The sequence below is a fragment of the Bombina bombina genome, chromosome 2 (assembly GCF_027579735.1).
Source record: "Bombina bombina isolate aBomBom1 chromosome 2, aBomBom1.pri, whole genome shotgun sequence".
NCBI classification, from domain to species: domain Eukaryota; kingdom Metazoa; phylum Chordata; class Amphibia; order Anura; family Bombinatoridae; genus Bombina; species Bombina bombina.
Window position 1 is genome coordinate 701666022 of NC_069500.1, and position 17465 is coordinate 701683486.

General features: G+C 43.6%; 1 protein-coding gene across 1 annotated transcript in view; it reads left to right on the top strand.

Moving 5' to 3' along the window:
- Positions 1–17465, top strand: part of PTBP3 (polypyrimidine tract binding protein 3) — a 444692-nt gene that overhangs the window by 352367 nt on the left and 74860 nt on the right. The window contains exon 8 of the mRNA XM_053700011.1: positions 7721–7792. Within this exon, the coding sequence (XP_053555986.1) occupies positions 7721–7792 (72 nt within the window). The remainder of the gene's footprint in view (positions 1–7720; positions 7793–17465) is intronic.

Genomic DNA, 17465 nt, shown 5'->3' on the forward strand with positions numbered 1-17465 from the left:
ACAGTCACCACGGTACCATATGGTTTCTCCTATGCAAATATTCCTCCTTAACGTCGGTCGAATGACTGGGGTAGGCGGAGCCTAGGAGGGATCATGTGACCAGCTTTGCTGGGCTCTTTGCCATTTCCTGTTGGGGAGGAGAATATCCCACAAGTAAGGATGACGCCGTGGACCGGACACACCGTTGGAGAAAGTAATTTATCAGGTAAACATAAATTCTGTTTTTACCTCAAAAGTTTCTCAGTAGCCACATCCCATTGTAAAGGACTTCTAAGCAGCATACCAGTATGTCTGTCCCGGGACAGCGGAAGGGGCGAGCTTACGTGCACTCCCATCTTATTTCCCTATTCAGTTTAAAGGAAGTTTTCTATGAAATCTCATGAGAGTTAAGTGAAATCTCATGAGATCACAGTAAAAGAGTTCATGACCTCAGCACTGCTGATGCTGATTGTCTGCTGTTCATTTCTTTCTTTTTTTTTTTTTTACCTGCAGCTGGGAGCAGGTGAAGTTTAACTTTTTACACAGAACTTACTCTGCTGAGCTGAGGAGAATGTGAGGTAAAATATCTTCCTTTTTTACATAGAGATGCTCAGGTGATATTTTCCTGTCAGATTTTTACAGTTATACTGCATCAGTTTCAAGTGATTTAGCATATGAGTATTATGTCCCTTTAATGGAGATTTCACACTAGTTAACACAGGTTCGTAATTTCCAAGGTCCAATACCAGACCTGATTTGTAAGAATATGTGAACTAGAGCGCAGGTGAAATCAGCAGCTCAGTAACTATGGTTACAAACCTGCTCTTTCCCAGTGTAATCCTGAAACTGGCCAGCTAATTGGTCATGAGGACTGAAATTAACAAACCCTGTTAACCTACTGACAGACAAAGTTGCCTTCATATTCGTTGTCACAATGAGCAGTGTGTTCATTGATTTGTCTTTTCAGGAAATTCCTTTATGGTGAGCTATCACTAAGAGTTTAATTCCTAGAACTGTACAGATAATGACAATACTGAATGATTTTGTACAAAAAGACTTAAACCAGGTAGTCTTACAATGCTGCTCTCAATGTTTCTGCCTTAATCATTGGGGGTATTCTGTTTAAATTATAGAGACAATTTATAGCACTAGCACGCTACTGACCCTGCATCTTTCTACACAGTTGATTTCTGCATGAGCTTATTTATATCTGTCCTTACAGGAAAATAGATTTGATACACATACTCAAGGCTACGCAAGAGTGTGTGCATTTTGATAACTAACTTGTATTTCTGTATGAAGCACTTGATTGGTGGTAATATGATATATATGTTAATATCCTTTCTCCAACATTGGTGTGTCCGGTCCACGGTGTCATCCATTACTTGTGGGATATTCTCCTCCCCCACAGGGAAAGGCAAGGAGAGCACACAGCAAGAGCTGTCCATATAGTCCCTCCCAGGCTCCGCCCCCCCCAGTCATTCTCCTTGCCGCTCTGAACAAGTAGCATCTCCTCGGGGATGGTGAGGAGTTTGTGGTGTTTAGTTGTAGTTTTTTATTCTTCTATCAAGAGTTTGTTATTTTAAAATAGTGCTGGTATGTACTATTTACTCTGAAACAGAAAGAGATGAAGATTTCTGTTTGTGAGAGGATTATGATTTTAGCAGCAGTTACTAAAATCGTTTGCTGTTTCCACATAGGACTGTTGAGATGAAGTAACTTCAGTTGGGGGAAACAGTTAGCAGGCTCTTCTGCTCAAGGTATGACTAACCATATTTCTAACAAGACTGTGTAACGCTGGAAGGCTGTCATTTTCCCCTCATGGGGATTGGTAAGCCATTTTCTTAGTCTCAAACAGAATAAAGGGCTTATTATGGGCTATAAACTGGTAGACACTTTTAGGGGCTAAATCGATTGCTTTATTTAAGTATTATATGCAGTTTGAAGTAGTATTTCACACTTTTATAACATTGGGGAACGTTTTTAGCACCAGGCACTTGTTAAGACACCTTCCCAGTCAGGAAGGGCCTTTCTCTGTAGTAGGCAGAGCCTCATTTTCGCGCCATTACTGTGCAGTTAATTTTGAGTTCAGTACATGCAGCTGCATGTGTGAGGGTCTGGAATCCACTAAAAACGTTCCTAGAAGGCTTCATTTGGTATCATATACCCCCATGGGATTGGTGAAGTTGCAGAAAAGGCTGTGGCTGGGACTGTAAGGGGGTTAAAATTAAAAACTGCTCCGGTTTCCACATTTTAAGGGTTAACAGCTTGAAAATTGGAGTGCAATACTATTAACACACTGTGGTGAAAATTTGGTAAAGATTGGATAATTCCTTCATAGTTTTTCACATATTCAGTAATAAAGTGTGCCCTGTTTAACATTTAAAGAGACAGTAACGGTTTTGTTTTAAAACGGTTTTTGTGCTTTATTAACCAGTTTAAGCCTGTTTAACATGTCTGTACCTTCAGATAGATCATGTTCTGTATGTATGGTAGCCAATGGGGTTCCCCCTTCAAATATAGTGTGATAATTGTGCCATTGCGTCCAAACAAAGTAAGGACAGAACTGTCACAAATTGTAAAGTTGCCCAGGATGATTCCTCAGATGAAGGAAGTAGACATAGTTCTACATAATCTCCTTCTGTGTCTATACCAGTTATGCCCGCGCAGGCGACCCCTAGTACTTCTAGCGCGCCAATGCTTGTTACTATGCAGTAATTGACGGCAGTAATGGATAACTCCATAGCTAATATTTTATCCAAAATGCCAGCATTTCAGAGAAAGCGCGATTGCTCTGTTTTAAACACTGTAGAGCAGGAGGGCGCTGATGATAATTTTTCTGTCATACCCTCACACCAATCTGAAGTGGCAGTGAGGGAGGGTTTGTCAGATGGGGAAATTTCTGATACAGGAAGAATTTCTCAGCAGGCAGAACCTGATGTTGTGACATTTAAATTTAAATTAGAGCATCTCCGCGCATTACTTAAGGAGGTGCTATCTACTCTGGATGATTGTGACAATCTGGTCAACCCAGAAAAATTGTGCAAGATGGACAGTTCCTTGAGGTCCCGGTGCACACTGATGCTTTTCCGATACCTAAACGGGTGGCGGACATAGTGAATAAGGAGTGGGAGAAGCCAGGCATACCTTTTGTCCCTCCTCCTATATTTAAGAAATTGTTCCCTATGGTCGACCCCAGGAAGGACACATGGCAAACAGTCCCTAAGGTCGAGGGGGAGTTTTCTACTCTAGCCAAGCGCACAACCATTCCTATTGAGGACAATTGTGCTTTCAAAGATCCTATGGATAAAAAAATTGGAGGGTTTGCTTAAAAAGATTTTTGTACAGCAAGGTTACCTCCTTCAACCTATTTCGTGCATTATTCCTGTCACTACAGCGGCGTGGTTCTGGTTCGAGGAACTGGAAAAGTCGCTCAGTAGGGAGACTCCGTATGAGGAAGTCATGGACAGAATTTACGCACTTAAGTTAGCTAATTCCTTTATTTTTGCCGCTTTGCAGTTAGCGAGGTTAGCGGCAAAAAATTCAGGGTTTACAATTGTGGCGCGCAGAGCGCTCTGGCTAAAGTCTTGGTCGGCGGATGTATCTTCCAAGACAAAATTGCTTAATACCCCTTTCAAAGGTAAGACCCCTTTTGGGCCAGAATTGAAAGAGATTATTTCAGTCATCACTGGGGAAAAGGGCCATGCCCTCCCACAAGATAAACCTTTCAAGGCTAAGAATAAGTCCAATTTTCGTTCCTTTCGCAATTTCAGGAACGGACCGGCTTCCAACTCGGCAGCCTCTAGACAAGAGGGTAACGCTTCCCAGACTAAACCAGCTTGGAAATCAATGCAAGGCTGGAACAAGGGTAAACAGGCCAAGAAACCTGCTGCTGCTACCAAGACAGCATGAAGAGGTAGCCCCCGATCCGGAACCGGATCTAGTAGGGGGCAGACTCTCTCTCTTTGCTCAGGCTTGGGCAAGAGATGTTCAGGATCCCTTGGGCACTAGAAATAGTCTCTCAGGGTTATCTTCTAGAATTCAAGGAACTACCCCCAAGGGGAAGGTTCCACATGTCTCACTTATCTTCAAACCAAGTAAAGAGACAGGCATTCTTACATTGTGTAGAAGACCTGTTAAAGATGGGAGTGATACTCCCAGTTCCAACTGTGGAACAAGGTCAGGGGTTTTACTCAAATCTGTTTGTAGTTCCCAAAAAAAGAGGGAACTTTCAGACCAATTCTGGATTTAAACATTCTAAACAAATTTCTCAGAGTGCCATCGTTCAAAATGGAAACTATTCGAACGATTTTACCTACAATCCAGGAGGGTCAATTTATGACTACCGTGGATCTAAAGGATGCGTATCTGCATATTCCTATCCACAAAGATCATCATCAGTTCCTAAGGTTCGCCTTTCTGGACAAACATTACCTATTGTGGCTCTCCCATTCGGACTAGCCACTGCTCCAAGGATTTTCACAAAGGTGCTCGGGTCCCTTCTAGCGGTTCTAAGACCCAGGGGCATTGCAGTGGCACCTTACTTGGACGACATCCTAATTCAAGCGTCGTCTCTTTCAAAGACAAAGGCTCACACAGACATTGTTCTAGCCTTTCTCAGATCTCACGGGTGGTAGGTGAACATAGAAAAAAGTTCCCCGTCTCCGTCAACAAGAGTCCCTTTCTTGGGAACAATAATAGATTCTTTAGAAATGAAGATTTTCCTGACAGATGTCAGAGGGTCAAAGCTTCTAAACGCTTGTCAAGTTCTTCACTCTGTTCTACGGCCTTCCATAGCTCAGTGCATGGAAGTAGTAGGGTTGATGGTTGCAGCAATGGACATAGTTCCTTTTGCGCGAATTCATCTAAGACCATTACAACTGTGCATGCTCAAACAGTGGAATGGGGACTATACAGACTTGTCTCCAGTGATTCAAGTAGATCAGAAGACCAGAGACTCACTCCGTTGGTGGCTGACTCAGGATCACCTGTCCCAGGGAATGAGCTTCCGCAGACCAGAGTGGGTCATTGTCACGACCAACGCCAGTCTATTAGGCTGGGGCGCGGTCTGGGATTCCCTGAAAGCTCAGGGTCTATGGTCTCGGGAAGAGTCTCTTCTCCCGATAAACATCCTGGAACTGAGAGCGATATTCAATGCTCTCCGGGCTTGGCCTCAACTAGCAAAGGCCAGATTCATAAGATTCCAATCAGACAACATGACGACTGTTGCTTACTTCAACCATCAGGGGGAACAAGGAGTTCCCTGGCGATGAGAGAGGTGACCAAGATCATCAAATGGGCGGAGGATCACTCCTACCACCTGTCTGCGATCCACATCCCAGGAGTGGAAAACTGGGAGGCGGATTATCTGAGTCGTCAGACCTTTCATCCGGGGGAGTGGGAACTCCACCCGGAGGTGTTTGCCCAGTTGACCCAATTATGGGGCATTTCAGACATGGATCTTATGGCGTCTCATCAGAACTTCAAAGTTCCTTGCTACGGGTCCAGATCCAGGGATCCCAAGGCGACTCTAGTGGATGCATTAGTGGCGCCTTGGACTTTCAACCTAGCTTATGCGTTTCCACCGTTCCTTCTCATTCCCAGGCTGGTAGCCAGGATCAAACAGGAGAAGGCCTTGGTGATTTTGATAGCTCCTGCGTGGCCACGCAGGACTTGGTATGCAGACCTGGTGAATATGTCATCGGCTCCACCATGGAAGCTACCTTTGAGACAGGATCTTCTAGTACAAGGTCCTTTCGAACATCCAAATCTAGTTTCTCTCCAGCTGACTGCTTGGAAATTGAACGCTTGATTTTGTCTAAGCGTGGGTTTTCGGATTCTGTGATAGATACTCTGGTACAAGCCAGAAAACCTGTGACTAGAAAGATTACCATAAAATATGGAAAAGATATATCTGTTGGTGTGAATCCAAGGGATTCTCATGGAGTAAGATTAAAATTCCTAGGATCCTTTCCTTTCTCCAAGAATGTTTGGATAAGGGATTATCAGCGAGTTCTCTAAAAGGACAGATTTCTGCTTTATCTGTCTTGTTACACAAACGACTGGCAGCTGTGCCAGATGTTCAAGCTTTTGTTCAGGCTTTGGTCAGGATCAAGCCTGTTTACAGACCCTTGACTCCTCCCTGGAGTCTAAATTTGGTTCTTTCAGTTCTTCAAGGGGTTCCGTTTGAACCCTTACATTCCATAGATATCAAGTTGTTATCTTGGAAAGTTCTGTTTTTGGTTGCTATTCTTCTGCTAGAAGAGTTTTTGAATTATCTGCTCTGCAGTATAATCCGTCCTATCTGGTGTTCCATTCAGATAAGGTTGTTTTGCGTACTAAACCTGGTTTCCTTCCAAAGGTTGTTTCCAACAAGAATATTAACCAGGAAATAGTTGTGCCTTCTTTGTGTCCGAATCCAGTTTCAAAGAAGGAACGCTTGTTACACAATTTAGATGTAGTCCGTGCTTTAAAGTTCTATTTAGAAGCAACAAAGGATTTCAGACAAACGTCTTCTCTGTTTGTAGTTTATTCTGGCAAGAGGAGAGGTCAAAAAAGCTACTGTTACCGCTCTTTCCTTTTGGCTGAAAAGCATTATATGATTGGCTTACGAGACTGCCGGACGGCAGCCTCCTGAACGAATCACAGCTCACTCTACTAGGGCTGTGGCTTCCACATGGGCCTTCAAGAACGAGGCTTCTGTTGATCAGATATGTAAGGCAGCGACCTGGTCTTCTCTGCACACTTTGTCCAAATTCTACAAATTTGATACTTTTGCTTCTTCGGAGGCTATTTTTGGGAGAAAGGTTTTGCAAGCCGTGGTGCCTTCTGTTTAGGTAACCTGATTTGCTCCCTCCCTTCATCCGTGTCCTAAAGCTTTGGTATTGGTTCTCACAAGTAATGGATGACACCGTGGACCGGACACACCAATGTTGGAGAAAACAGAATTTATGCTTACCTGATAAATTACTTTCTCCAACGGTGTGTCCGGTCCACGGCCCGCCCTGGTTTTTTAATCAGGTTTAAAGAATTTCTTTCTCTATACACTACAGTCACCACGGCACACTATAGTTTCTCCTTTTTTTCTCCTAACCGTCGGTCGAATGACTGGGGGGGCGGAGCCTGGGAGGGACTATATGGACAGCTCTTGCTGTGTGCTCTCCTTGCCTTTCCCTGTGGGGGAGGAGAATATCCCACAAGTAATGGATGACACCGTGGACCGGACACACCGTTGGAGAAAGTAATTTATCAGGTAAGCATAAATTCTGTTTTTCAGCGTAAGTGCTTTCTTTTCTCTGTATGTGGTTTTGTGACAATTGTGCAAGCATAAACTACCTTTTTACAGTACAATAGCTTTATACATGTGATGTTTATGAGGGAATATAAATGCTTTTATTTTAGATTAATAGAATATAAAATCTATTTATCAATCTTGAGGCAATCATATATTTGTTTGTATAAACGTGTGTGTGTATGTATGTATAATATATATATATATATATATATATACGCACATAAAACTCTGACAAAGTGTGGTCTTTAGTATCTATGTCTCTGTTGGTTGATATTTAACATGCTTGATGGGCAAAATAAGTAATAGATGGCACTGGCATGAACTTTATTGCCTTTTCTTGTGTGTGTTTTTTTTTTTAAATTTTGTATTATTATTTGTCAAAAAAAAGTTCTGTTTTCTTATTGATGCTTTCTTTTTTTAATTTTTCTTTTTGTATGTATTCATCAGGTGCTCCAGGTATCATTTCCTCACCCTATGCAGGAGCTGCAGGATTTGCCCCAATTGGTTTCCCTCAGGCAGGTGAGTATAAGGACAATCTGAGCATTAGTGTGCGAGGGGGGAAATCAGACATGCATATTCAAGTTTTTGTTAGTCTTGAACAGAGGTTACATCCTGTATTTAACTCCCATTTTGGACCTCAGTCCTACATGTCAAACCTGCACCAGGGGTTAATATTGCCGGCAGTCTCATTTCCCTTGCAAGCCCACCCCTACACTGCTAAAACAACTTAATTGGACTAATCAGATCCACATCCCTTTACAACCCAACACCTTCAATCCCCAGTCCTGGTTTTGGGATCAAAATGTTGGTAAGTATGTATAAATATAGACCTTTCTTTCATACAGGTGGCGAGAGTCCACAATCCATTACTCCTAGGAATTACTCTTCCCTACCACTAGGAAGAGGCAAAGATTCCCAAGAACTATAAAAAAAAACCTGCTACCTCAGCAGGAGCTCAGTCTTGTCTTTGCCATTGTTAGAGGTGGTCGAAGAATGAAGATGTGCATTTGATTGTTCAGAGAGAGGGGTTCTCAGATCGAGTTGGGGCCAGTTTACCCTCAGAGAGTACAAGTTGCTTGTTAGAGAGATATATTTGGAGTATTGGAAGCAATATATTTATGGGGTGGTAATTTAGTCACAAGCCTTTCCATAGGGGTCTCAGGGACTTGTCCTTTGCCTCTGCTTGTTGGTTCCTCAATATACTCCTATTCCAGTTCCTCTGCTGTTATGTTTCAGCACTGGTCTTGGCTTCCTACTGGTTTCCTCCAGTAGCAGAGTGTCTTTGGGTAAGTACTATTTTTTTTATTTATTTGGCACTCTATAAGCCGTTTAGGTTATCAAAAATAATATATATATATATATATATATATATATATATATATAAAATCAGGAAAAAGGATAGCACATCCAGACTGGACCGGGTACACATCCCATGACCCATAAACAGGCCCAGCTTTGGTTGCTCTATCGCACTCACATAAAGCTCCTCTATTTACAGAGTCACATACAGTTAACCCCGGGCCTGCCAGGGTGCAAGTCCTTAGGGAGAATTACAAAATCAGACAATACAACAAGACAATTGTATTGTCTAATTTTGTAATTCTCCCTAAGGACTTGCACCCTGGCAGGCCCGGGGTTAACTGCCTGTGACTCTGTAAATAGAGGAGCTTTATGTGAGTGTGATAGCAACCAAAGCTGGGCCTGTTTATGGGTCATGGGATGTGTACCCGGTCCAGTCTGGATGTGCTGTCCTTTTTCCTGATTTTGCTTATGCCCAGGGTGATTACATAAGTCTGTGAACCCTGACTTTTTCCCAGTTTGTTTGATTATTAGCTTGCATTTGTGTGCATGGCTGCAGTTGTGTGGCTATATTAGGGACCCAGGTATGTGGAAGAGTCCCATTTGGCCAAATGTGGTAACTATATATATATATATATATATATATATATGGACAAAGTGCACTCCAAACCTCACTATAAACAGCCTTGGGTGCAGCAAACAATATGTATAGTTCAAAAGAAGAAAGTGCACTCCTAAGGGCTTACTTGAAGATCCACTTTATTGCGTGAACGTTTTTGAGCTAAATTAGCTCGTCCTCAGGCGATTATCCTCAATGACCTATAAAAAAAATAGGTCATTGAGGATAATCGTCTTTATAAGAATACCTCACTTGAAGGAAAATATCTATAGAGGGAAAGCACTCCCTGAAGCGGCTTTTCACTTTTAGGATATAACTTATTTTGGGATAACCCAAAGAATTTCATTTAACCACATTTTTTCTACACGAATTAACCTCATTTTTTACACGGTTCTCACACGGATTAATCACACCTCCCTGGAGTTAACACTGGACTTATTTGGATACTTAAGATCACATTTGCATCATGTATAATTGTTTGGACTTTTATTTTGGACTTTTGTAACACTGACGTTTATTTAGGGCAATTTTTGTAACACTCAGGGTATTTTTATAGAATTTACCGTGCATAGGACATGTGGAAATTCTTTTTTTTTTTTTTTTTTTTAAATAATTTTTATTGAAGTTCAAATAAAAGCTTACATGCATGTCATGTCATCAAAGCGGAAACATATAGATTCACTGGAAAGAAACATACAAGCAATAGGAAATTAAGGCAAACAATACATAATAATGACATATCATGGGGGTATAGATGAAATGCTTGCCTATTATGGGTGTGTACCTCCTGGATAATACTTAAGGCCGCTTACGGGCCCCATATTAAGATAGAGAGTGCAAAGCTATAGGAGGTATCCCCTGACTGAAAGAGACCACTCTTGGATCCCAAATATTGAACTTCCATTTTATTTATTTTTTATTTGTCAGTTCTTAGAGTTCTTGCACTTAACTATTCCTTTATAATGTATATTTGCATTTATAACAACAACTGTTGTAACATAACTAGTTGTAAGGGTGCGGCATAGGCTAGAGAAGCCGCAAAGTTAGCCCTCCTAAAATAGGAGGTACATTCCTTAACTGGGGGGGGAGGTGGTAGGCTATATACAATGCATAAAATTTATAGCGTAAAAGACCAAAGTCTCATACAAAAGAGTAAGGTAAAACAGTCAGTAAACTATATGTATTTAGGGTTAGCACCTGTGAGATAAGATACTACAGGTAAATTCCCTGTTTAGAAGGCTCAGACAGAAATGGTATAGGGTTACAGCAAATAGCAAATAATCTCACAGGTTGTGTGAAACATGTAAAGGTGACATATTTGTTATATAATTAAAACCTCAAGAGGGCTGAGATTAATACAGAAGCTCTTGAAACATGGTAAATGAATATTAAAGCTAATAAGATAAGATCTTGACACCACCAACTGAGTTTTATATATATCAGAACACTTCCTCCCTAAAAATGCATTTACCACTATTTGGGTGTGATTTGTGGGGGAGTCACTCAAAGAGCAATAACTGAAGAAACAGCAAATGCGGGCGGTAGAAGAAGCTAAATACACAAAACTAATACATATGGTCTGGTAGGAGGATTGCAACAGTACAAATGATATATCAAATAATTGCATGGGGGAGAGTATTAGGATAAACTTCAATAGTATGAGATCAGGGTGCTTAAAAGAAGAGCTTTAACATGGGTCCAGCCCACTAAGGTAACATAATAAGCACCATGTTGTCATACATTATGTCCCCCTGTGTCAATTGTAATCACTTTTACAGATAGATAGGTTAGTAGATTAAAACTCTAAATAAGAGTTAACATAAGCCAAAGATAATATCATTGAACACAGATACAAAAACATAAACGAGGTAACAGAGATTATACACGTCCTTCATATCTGAAAACACTCTACCTATGTAGCAGCAGTGGTGTCAAAACAATCATCTAAAGGGAAAAACTTTAAAAAAAAACATAACATCGCCCATATTCTCTGACTGGGTGTAATGGTCTCCGCTTGAGATGCAACCTTATAGGAGTTAGCAACCCGCTGCTCCAAGCCCATGCATTTCGTTATAGAAGGCAGCGGTAATTGTAAGTAGATATAGTGTCCGGCATCTCAGCCAGGATGGGCTCACATAAGATATAGAGGAGGTCTATGGTGCAGCTGTCCGGTGTTGAAGTTCTTGTAGGGTCTGCCGTGTTGTTGCCAGGGCAATCTATAGAGAGAGAAGTCTGTATTTTCTATCCAATACCCCTTCTGACCCTCCGTGTCTCAAGCTCGAAATGTGCCTCTGCAGTGTGCAACTCAGGAATGAGATGCCGGGAAGAACTAGGTATGCAGCCTTGATTGTAGGTAGGAGGCGACTGACGCAATGCCAATCTGAGTTGTAAGGCTAGTGGGGAAATACCAGCGACGGCCAGATAAGAAGCGGTATTAGGAGCGCCACAATACTGCAAAATTTCCTGTGGCCCATACTCTATGCCAGGGAAGTCCACACTTGCTCGGCTTTTGGAAGTCGCTTCAGGTAATGCGGTCATATCGGTAATCACTGCAGCCTTGCTTGATGTCTCAGTCTCAGCCGGCGTAAAACTAGGAGGGCATGGAGGATGCTGGGGCCCCAAAGCATCCCCCTTAGCAAAAGCCGCTTCGGTCGAGACCGGAACCCTAATCGTCGCAGGTCCACATTTTTCTTCCAGGACAATGGTGCTATGTACAGATGCAAAGAGTGTTTGTCTGTGATAGGCTAGAAGTCTCCCAATTTCGGCAAGTATTAGTCTAGAATCCATCATGACAGCTATGCTCCCACGAGGAGGGTAAAATGGCCGCCGTTCTTGAAATTTGTAGGAAAGTCTCTCAGGGCTAGTACAGTGCCAGCACCCCCACAGCCAAAGCGATCATCCTCCAAATAACATATAGGGCATTAGAAAGGCAATCCCCTTGTGTTGAATGTCAATAACGAGTTTAAGTCCAGTTTTAGGTCCCTATTATCACAAAGTGCTCCGGAGCTCTGAAAATTTGCGGCCTCTCTTGCACGCTGTTGGCTCCGCCCCCATGTGGAAATTCTTTAATATACTAGTTATCTGATTATCCTATAACATAGCTGGTTTTGTATAGGAACTGTTATATATGGGTTATTGATTTATATAGGACAGTGCATTATTTCACCTGCAGTATTTGTCAGCGTTTTCCTAATTTCAGCTTACATATGCTATCCACCCACTGCTAATCAATACAAGTTTGGCAAAACCCATTGTATTATACAGATCCAAAGAGGATTTCTAATGGCTTTTATCGATTGTTAACTTATTGTGATATGTACATATGATTGTTCATGTAGGATTTAGGAATAAATTGTAATTTTAAAATTTTAAAATTTCAAACCTCACATTTTTGGCTTTAGTTTATTATTTTTCACCACATCTTATATACCTATTGACTCCACCTTCAGCTGGAAATCCCCATTGGGGAGTTTTAGCCCTCCTCCTTAGCATTTGTTTGGTTCTGGTAGATCAGCCTGCTCAACTGCAGTATGTTCCACATGCCTTAATAAAGTTACGACATCTAAGAGCAAACGGATGTCTAGTACTACTGAGCCGTCCACCTCTGAGGGGTCCCTGTCCTGTGAGGTGCGTTCCCTGAATCCATCTCCTATTGCATATGCAGCGCCCCAGGGTCCAACCATTAATCCTGCGGGAGAGATTCGTTGGCCATCAGATTTTGCGGATCAACTGCAAACTGCGATATATCGAAAGTGATCCATGCCTTACAACATTCTGCTAAGCGCAAGCGTAGGTCGTATCATGGCAGCCGGCCCAGGGGTTGTCTACGCCTGTGGAAATTTCTGAGGCATTATACGATGACGAGGCCCACTCCGACTCTTCGGTGGAGGCCCCTTCTGGGTCGGAGTCCGTGTCATCTAAACCTACAGCTGCGGAGGAGCCTGACTTTAGGTTTAGGATGGAAAATTTGCTCTTTTTGCTGAGACAAGTGCTTGCTACTCTGGAAGTTCTGGAACTGAAACTTCCAGAAGAACCTGAAATTCCTAAACTTGATAAGGTATATGAGGACAGGGTGGTGCCTCAGGCCTTCCTGGTTCCTGTTAAAGATGGCAAATATTATTAAGAATGAATGGGAGTGACTAGGTTCTTCCTTTTCCCCTTCTTCCTTTAATAAACTGTTCTCCATCCCGGACTCTCAGCTGGAGCTGTGGGATACTGTCCCTAAGGTGGATGATGCTATCTCCACGCTTGCGAAGCGAGCAACTATTCCCCTGGAGGATAGTTTGTCGTTTAAAGAGCCCATGGATAAAAATTTGGAAAACATGTTATAGAAAATGCTTCAACACACGGGGTTTGTTTTTCAGCCGGCAGCGGCTGTAGCCGCGGTCGCCGGAGCTGCAACATATTGGTGTGAATCCCTGTGTGAAATGGTCGAGGGAGAGACTTCCTTTAACGAGATACAGGACAAGATTAAGGCGCTGAAGATCGCCAATTCTTTCATATGTGATGCCAATATGCAAATTATTCGCCTGAACGCTAAGTGTCAGGTTTTTCCGTTTTAGCTCACAGGGCTCTGTGGCTAAAGTCTTGGTCTGCGGACATGACCTCTAAGTCGAGGCTGTTGTCCCTGCCTTTTCAAGGAAAGATTCTGTTTGGTCCAGAATTGGATTCGATCATATCCACGGGTTGCGGGAGGCAAGGGAGATTTCCTACTGCAGGATAAAAAAGCTAAGCCTAAAGGATCTACTTTTCGTCCCTTTCGTGCGGACAAGGCCCAGCGCCAGCAGCCTGCTGCGAAAGCGGACCAGTCCAAGGGAACTTGGAAACCGGCTCATTCTTGGAACAAATCTAAGCTGAGCAAGAAGCCCGCCGAGACAAAATCGTCATGAAGGGACAGCCCCCTACCGGTCTCTGGACAAAATAGGGGGCAGATTATCTCTCTTCTCAGAAGCATGGTTGCAGGACGTTCAGGATCCTTGGGTTCTGGACGTTGTCGCCCAGGGCTACAGGATGGGTTCAGATCCCTTCCGCCCAGGGGCAGATTCCTCCTATCAAACCTGTCTTCAAGACCGGAAAAGAGAGAAGCCTTTCTAGAATGTGTGAGAGATCTCTCCTCTCTAGGTGTCATCGAACCAGTACCCCAAGCAGAAAGGGGTCTAGGGTACTATTCAAATCTTTTTGTGGTTCCAAAGAAGGAGGGCACGTTCCGCCCCAATTCTGGACCTAAAGTGTTTAAACAAGTTTCTGAGTGTTCCATCGTTCAAAATGGAAACAATTAGATCTATTCTGCCCCTAAATCAAGAGGGACGTTTCATGATAACCATAGACTTGAAGGACGCTTAACTTCATGTGCCAATCCACAGGGACCATTTCAAGTTTCTGAGATTTGCGTTTCTGGACCAACACTTCCAGTTTGTGGCCCTTCCCTTTGGTCTGGCGATGGCCCGAGAGTCTTCACAAAGGTTCTTGTGGCGCTACTTGCGGTGGCCAGAGGCATTGCTGTGGTGCCCTATCTGGACGACATCCTAGTCCAGACGCCATCACTCAGTCTCGCAGAGGATCATTTGAGGGCTCTTCTTCTTTTGCTCCATTCTCACGGTTGGAAGATCAACTCAGGAAAGAGTTTCCTGATTCCCAGCAACAGGGCGGAGTTTCTGGGTACGATAATAGACTTTGTCTATGAAAATTTTTCTCACAGACTGACGCAGGAAGATTGGCTCCTCTTGTCTTGCCCTTCAGTCCTCCTCAAGCCCCTCGGTGGCTCAGTGTATGGAGGTGATCGGACTTATGGTTTCCAGCATAGACGTCATTCCATTTGCCAGGTGCCATGTCAGACCTCTTGTGTATGTTGAGACAGTGGAACGGCGATCATTCAGATCTATCACAGCAGATATCCATGGATGCTCGGTCTCGGATCTCCCTCTCGTGGTGGATCCGTCCGGAGCAACTGTCCATGTGGACATACTTCTTGAGACCATACCTGGAAGATTGTGACCATGGACGCGAGTCTGGCAGGATGTGGAGCTGTTTGGGGGGGCCAGGATGGCACAAGGAAAATGGTCCCGGGAGGAGTCTCTCCTTCCGATAAATATTCTGGAACTCAGAGCACTCTTTAATGCTCTGAAGGCATGGCCTCTTCTTGGGTTTTTGAGCTTCATCAGATTCCAGACCGACAACATTACCTCGGTGGCTTATATCAACCACCAGGGGTGTACAAGGAGCTCCCTAGCTATGATTAAGGTGTCTCGGAGTGGGCGGAGTTCCACAGCTGCTCGCTCTTAGCGATTCACATTCCATTTGTGGACAACTGGGAAGCAGACTTTCTGAGCAGGCAATCCTTCTATCCGGGGGAATGGTCTCTTCACCCCGAAGTGTTTGTGGAGATTTGTCTCCGGTGGGGAATGCCGGAGATAGATCTCATGGTGTCCAGACTCAATTGCAAGCTACCCTGATACAAGTCAAGGTGCAGGGATTCCCAGGCATAGCCAATAGATGCCTTTGCAGTGTCTTGGGGGTTCAGCCTAGCTTAAATTTTTCCACCATTACCACTTCTACCTTGTGTAGTGGAACGTATCAAACAGGATTGAGCTTCGGCCTTTCTGATTGCTCCATCGTGGCCGCGGAGGATGTGGTTTGCGGATCTGGTGGGTATGTCAGCCTCTCCGCCGTGGAGGTTACCCTGTCGCAGGGATCTGCTGGAACAGGGCCCCTTTCAACATCAAAATCTCGATTCTCTAAGGCTGACTGCGTGGAGATTGAACGCCTAGTCTTGGCCAAGAGAGGCTTTTCGGAAAGCGTGATTGATACTCTCATTCAGGCATGGAAGCCAGTCACTCGTCGCCTCTACCATAAGGTATGGAGGACTTCCTTGTCCTGGTGTGAGAATCATGGATATCCTTGGCATAAGATGAAGGTATCCAGGATTCTGTCCTTTCTCCAAGACGGTTTGGAGAAGGGTCTTGCCGCTAGTTCCTTAAAGGGACAGATTTTGGCATTGTCTGTCTTGTGGCATAGGAGACTCGCTGACATCCAATCCTTTGTTCAGGCTCTGTCTAGAATCAAGCTTGTCTTTAGACAGTCTGCTCCCCCATGGAGCTTAAACTTGGTCCTTAAGGTTTTGCAGAGTGTTCCGTTTGAGCCTATGCCTTCCATTGACATTAGGATTCTGTCCTGGAAGGCTCTCTTCCTGTTGGCCATTGCATCGGCACGTAGAGTATCTAAACTGGCTGCCTTGCAATGTGAGCTGCCTTATATGTTTTTTTAAGCGGATAAGGCGGTGCTTCGCACTGGTTTGGGGTTTCTTTCCAAGGTGGTGTCTAACCGTGACATCAATCAGGAAATAGTGGTTCCTTCTTTGTGTCCTAGCCCTCCTTCTTCTAAGGAGAGGTTACTTCATAATCTGGATGTGGTTCGTGCCCTGAAGTTCTATCTTCAGGCTACGAAGGATTTCAGACAGTCTACATCTCTTTTTGTTGTGTATTCAGGGAAGCGCAAGGGGTAGAAATCCTCTTCTACTGCTTTGTCCTTTTGATTGAGGAGCTTGATTCCCTTGGCCTATAAGACAGCGGGACATAAGCCTCCTCAGAGGATCACGGCTCATTCAACTAGAGCTGTGGCTTCTTCTTGGGCCTTCAAGAATGAGGCCTCTATGGAGCAAATTTGTAAGGCGGCTACCTGGTCCTCCTAACAAACGCCCCCTCAGATTAGGGTCCGCCTTTTCCCTCCCGGTTTCATTCAGTGTCCTCTAGAGCTTGGGTATATGTTCCCAACAGTAATGAATGAAGCCGTGGATTCTCCTCCCCTTTAGATGGAAAACCTAAATTATGCTTACCTGATAATTTCATTTTCATCGAGGGGAGGAGAGTCCACGGCTATCTCTGATGGGCGGACCTAAATTTAATTTATCTTCTGGCACCGTTTATACCCTGATATTTCTCCTACTGTTCCTTATTCTCTCGGCAGAATGACTGGGGGATAAGGGATGAGGGAGGTGGGGGAGGTATTTAAGCCTTTGGCTGAGGTGTCTTTGCCTCGTCCTGGTGGCCAGGTTCTTAATTCCCAATAGTAATGAATGAAGCAGTGGACTCTCCTCCCCTCACTTTTTTTTTAACACACCTGGCCTTCAGGTCTTTGTGCGTCAGTGTGATAGTGTTCAGGCATCTTGGTATCTTATATATGACGCATGCATCACTTTACAAGTGTGCTCTCTGGATGTAAGATGTACTTGTCTTGTATTCGAGTTTTTTTTAATGGGGATATTATCATTTAACTTTG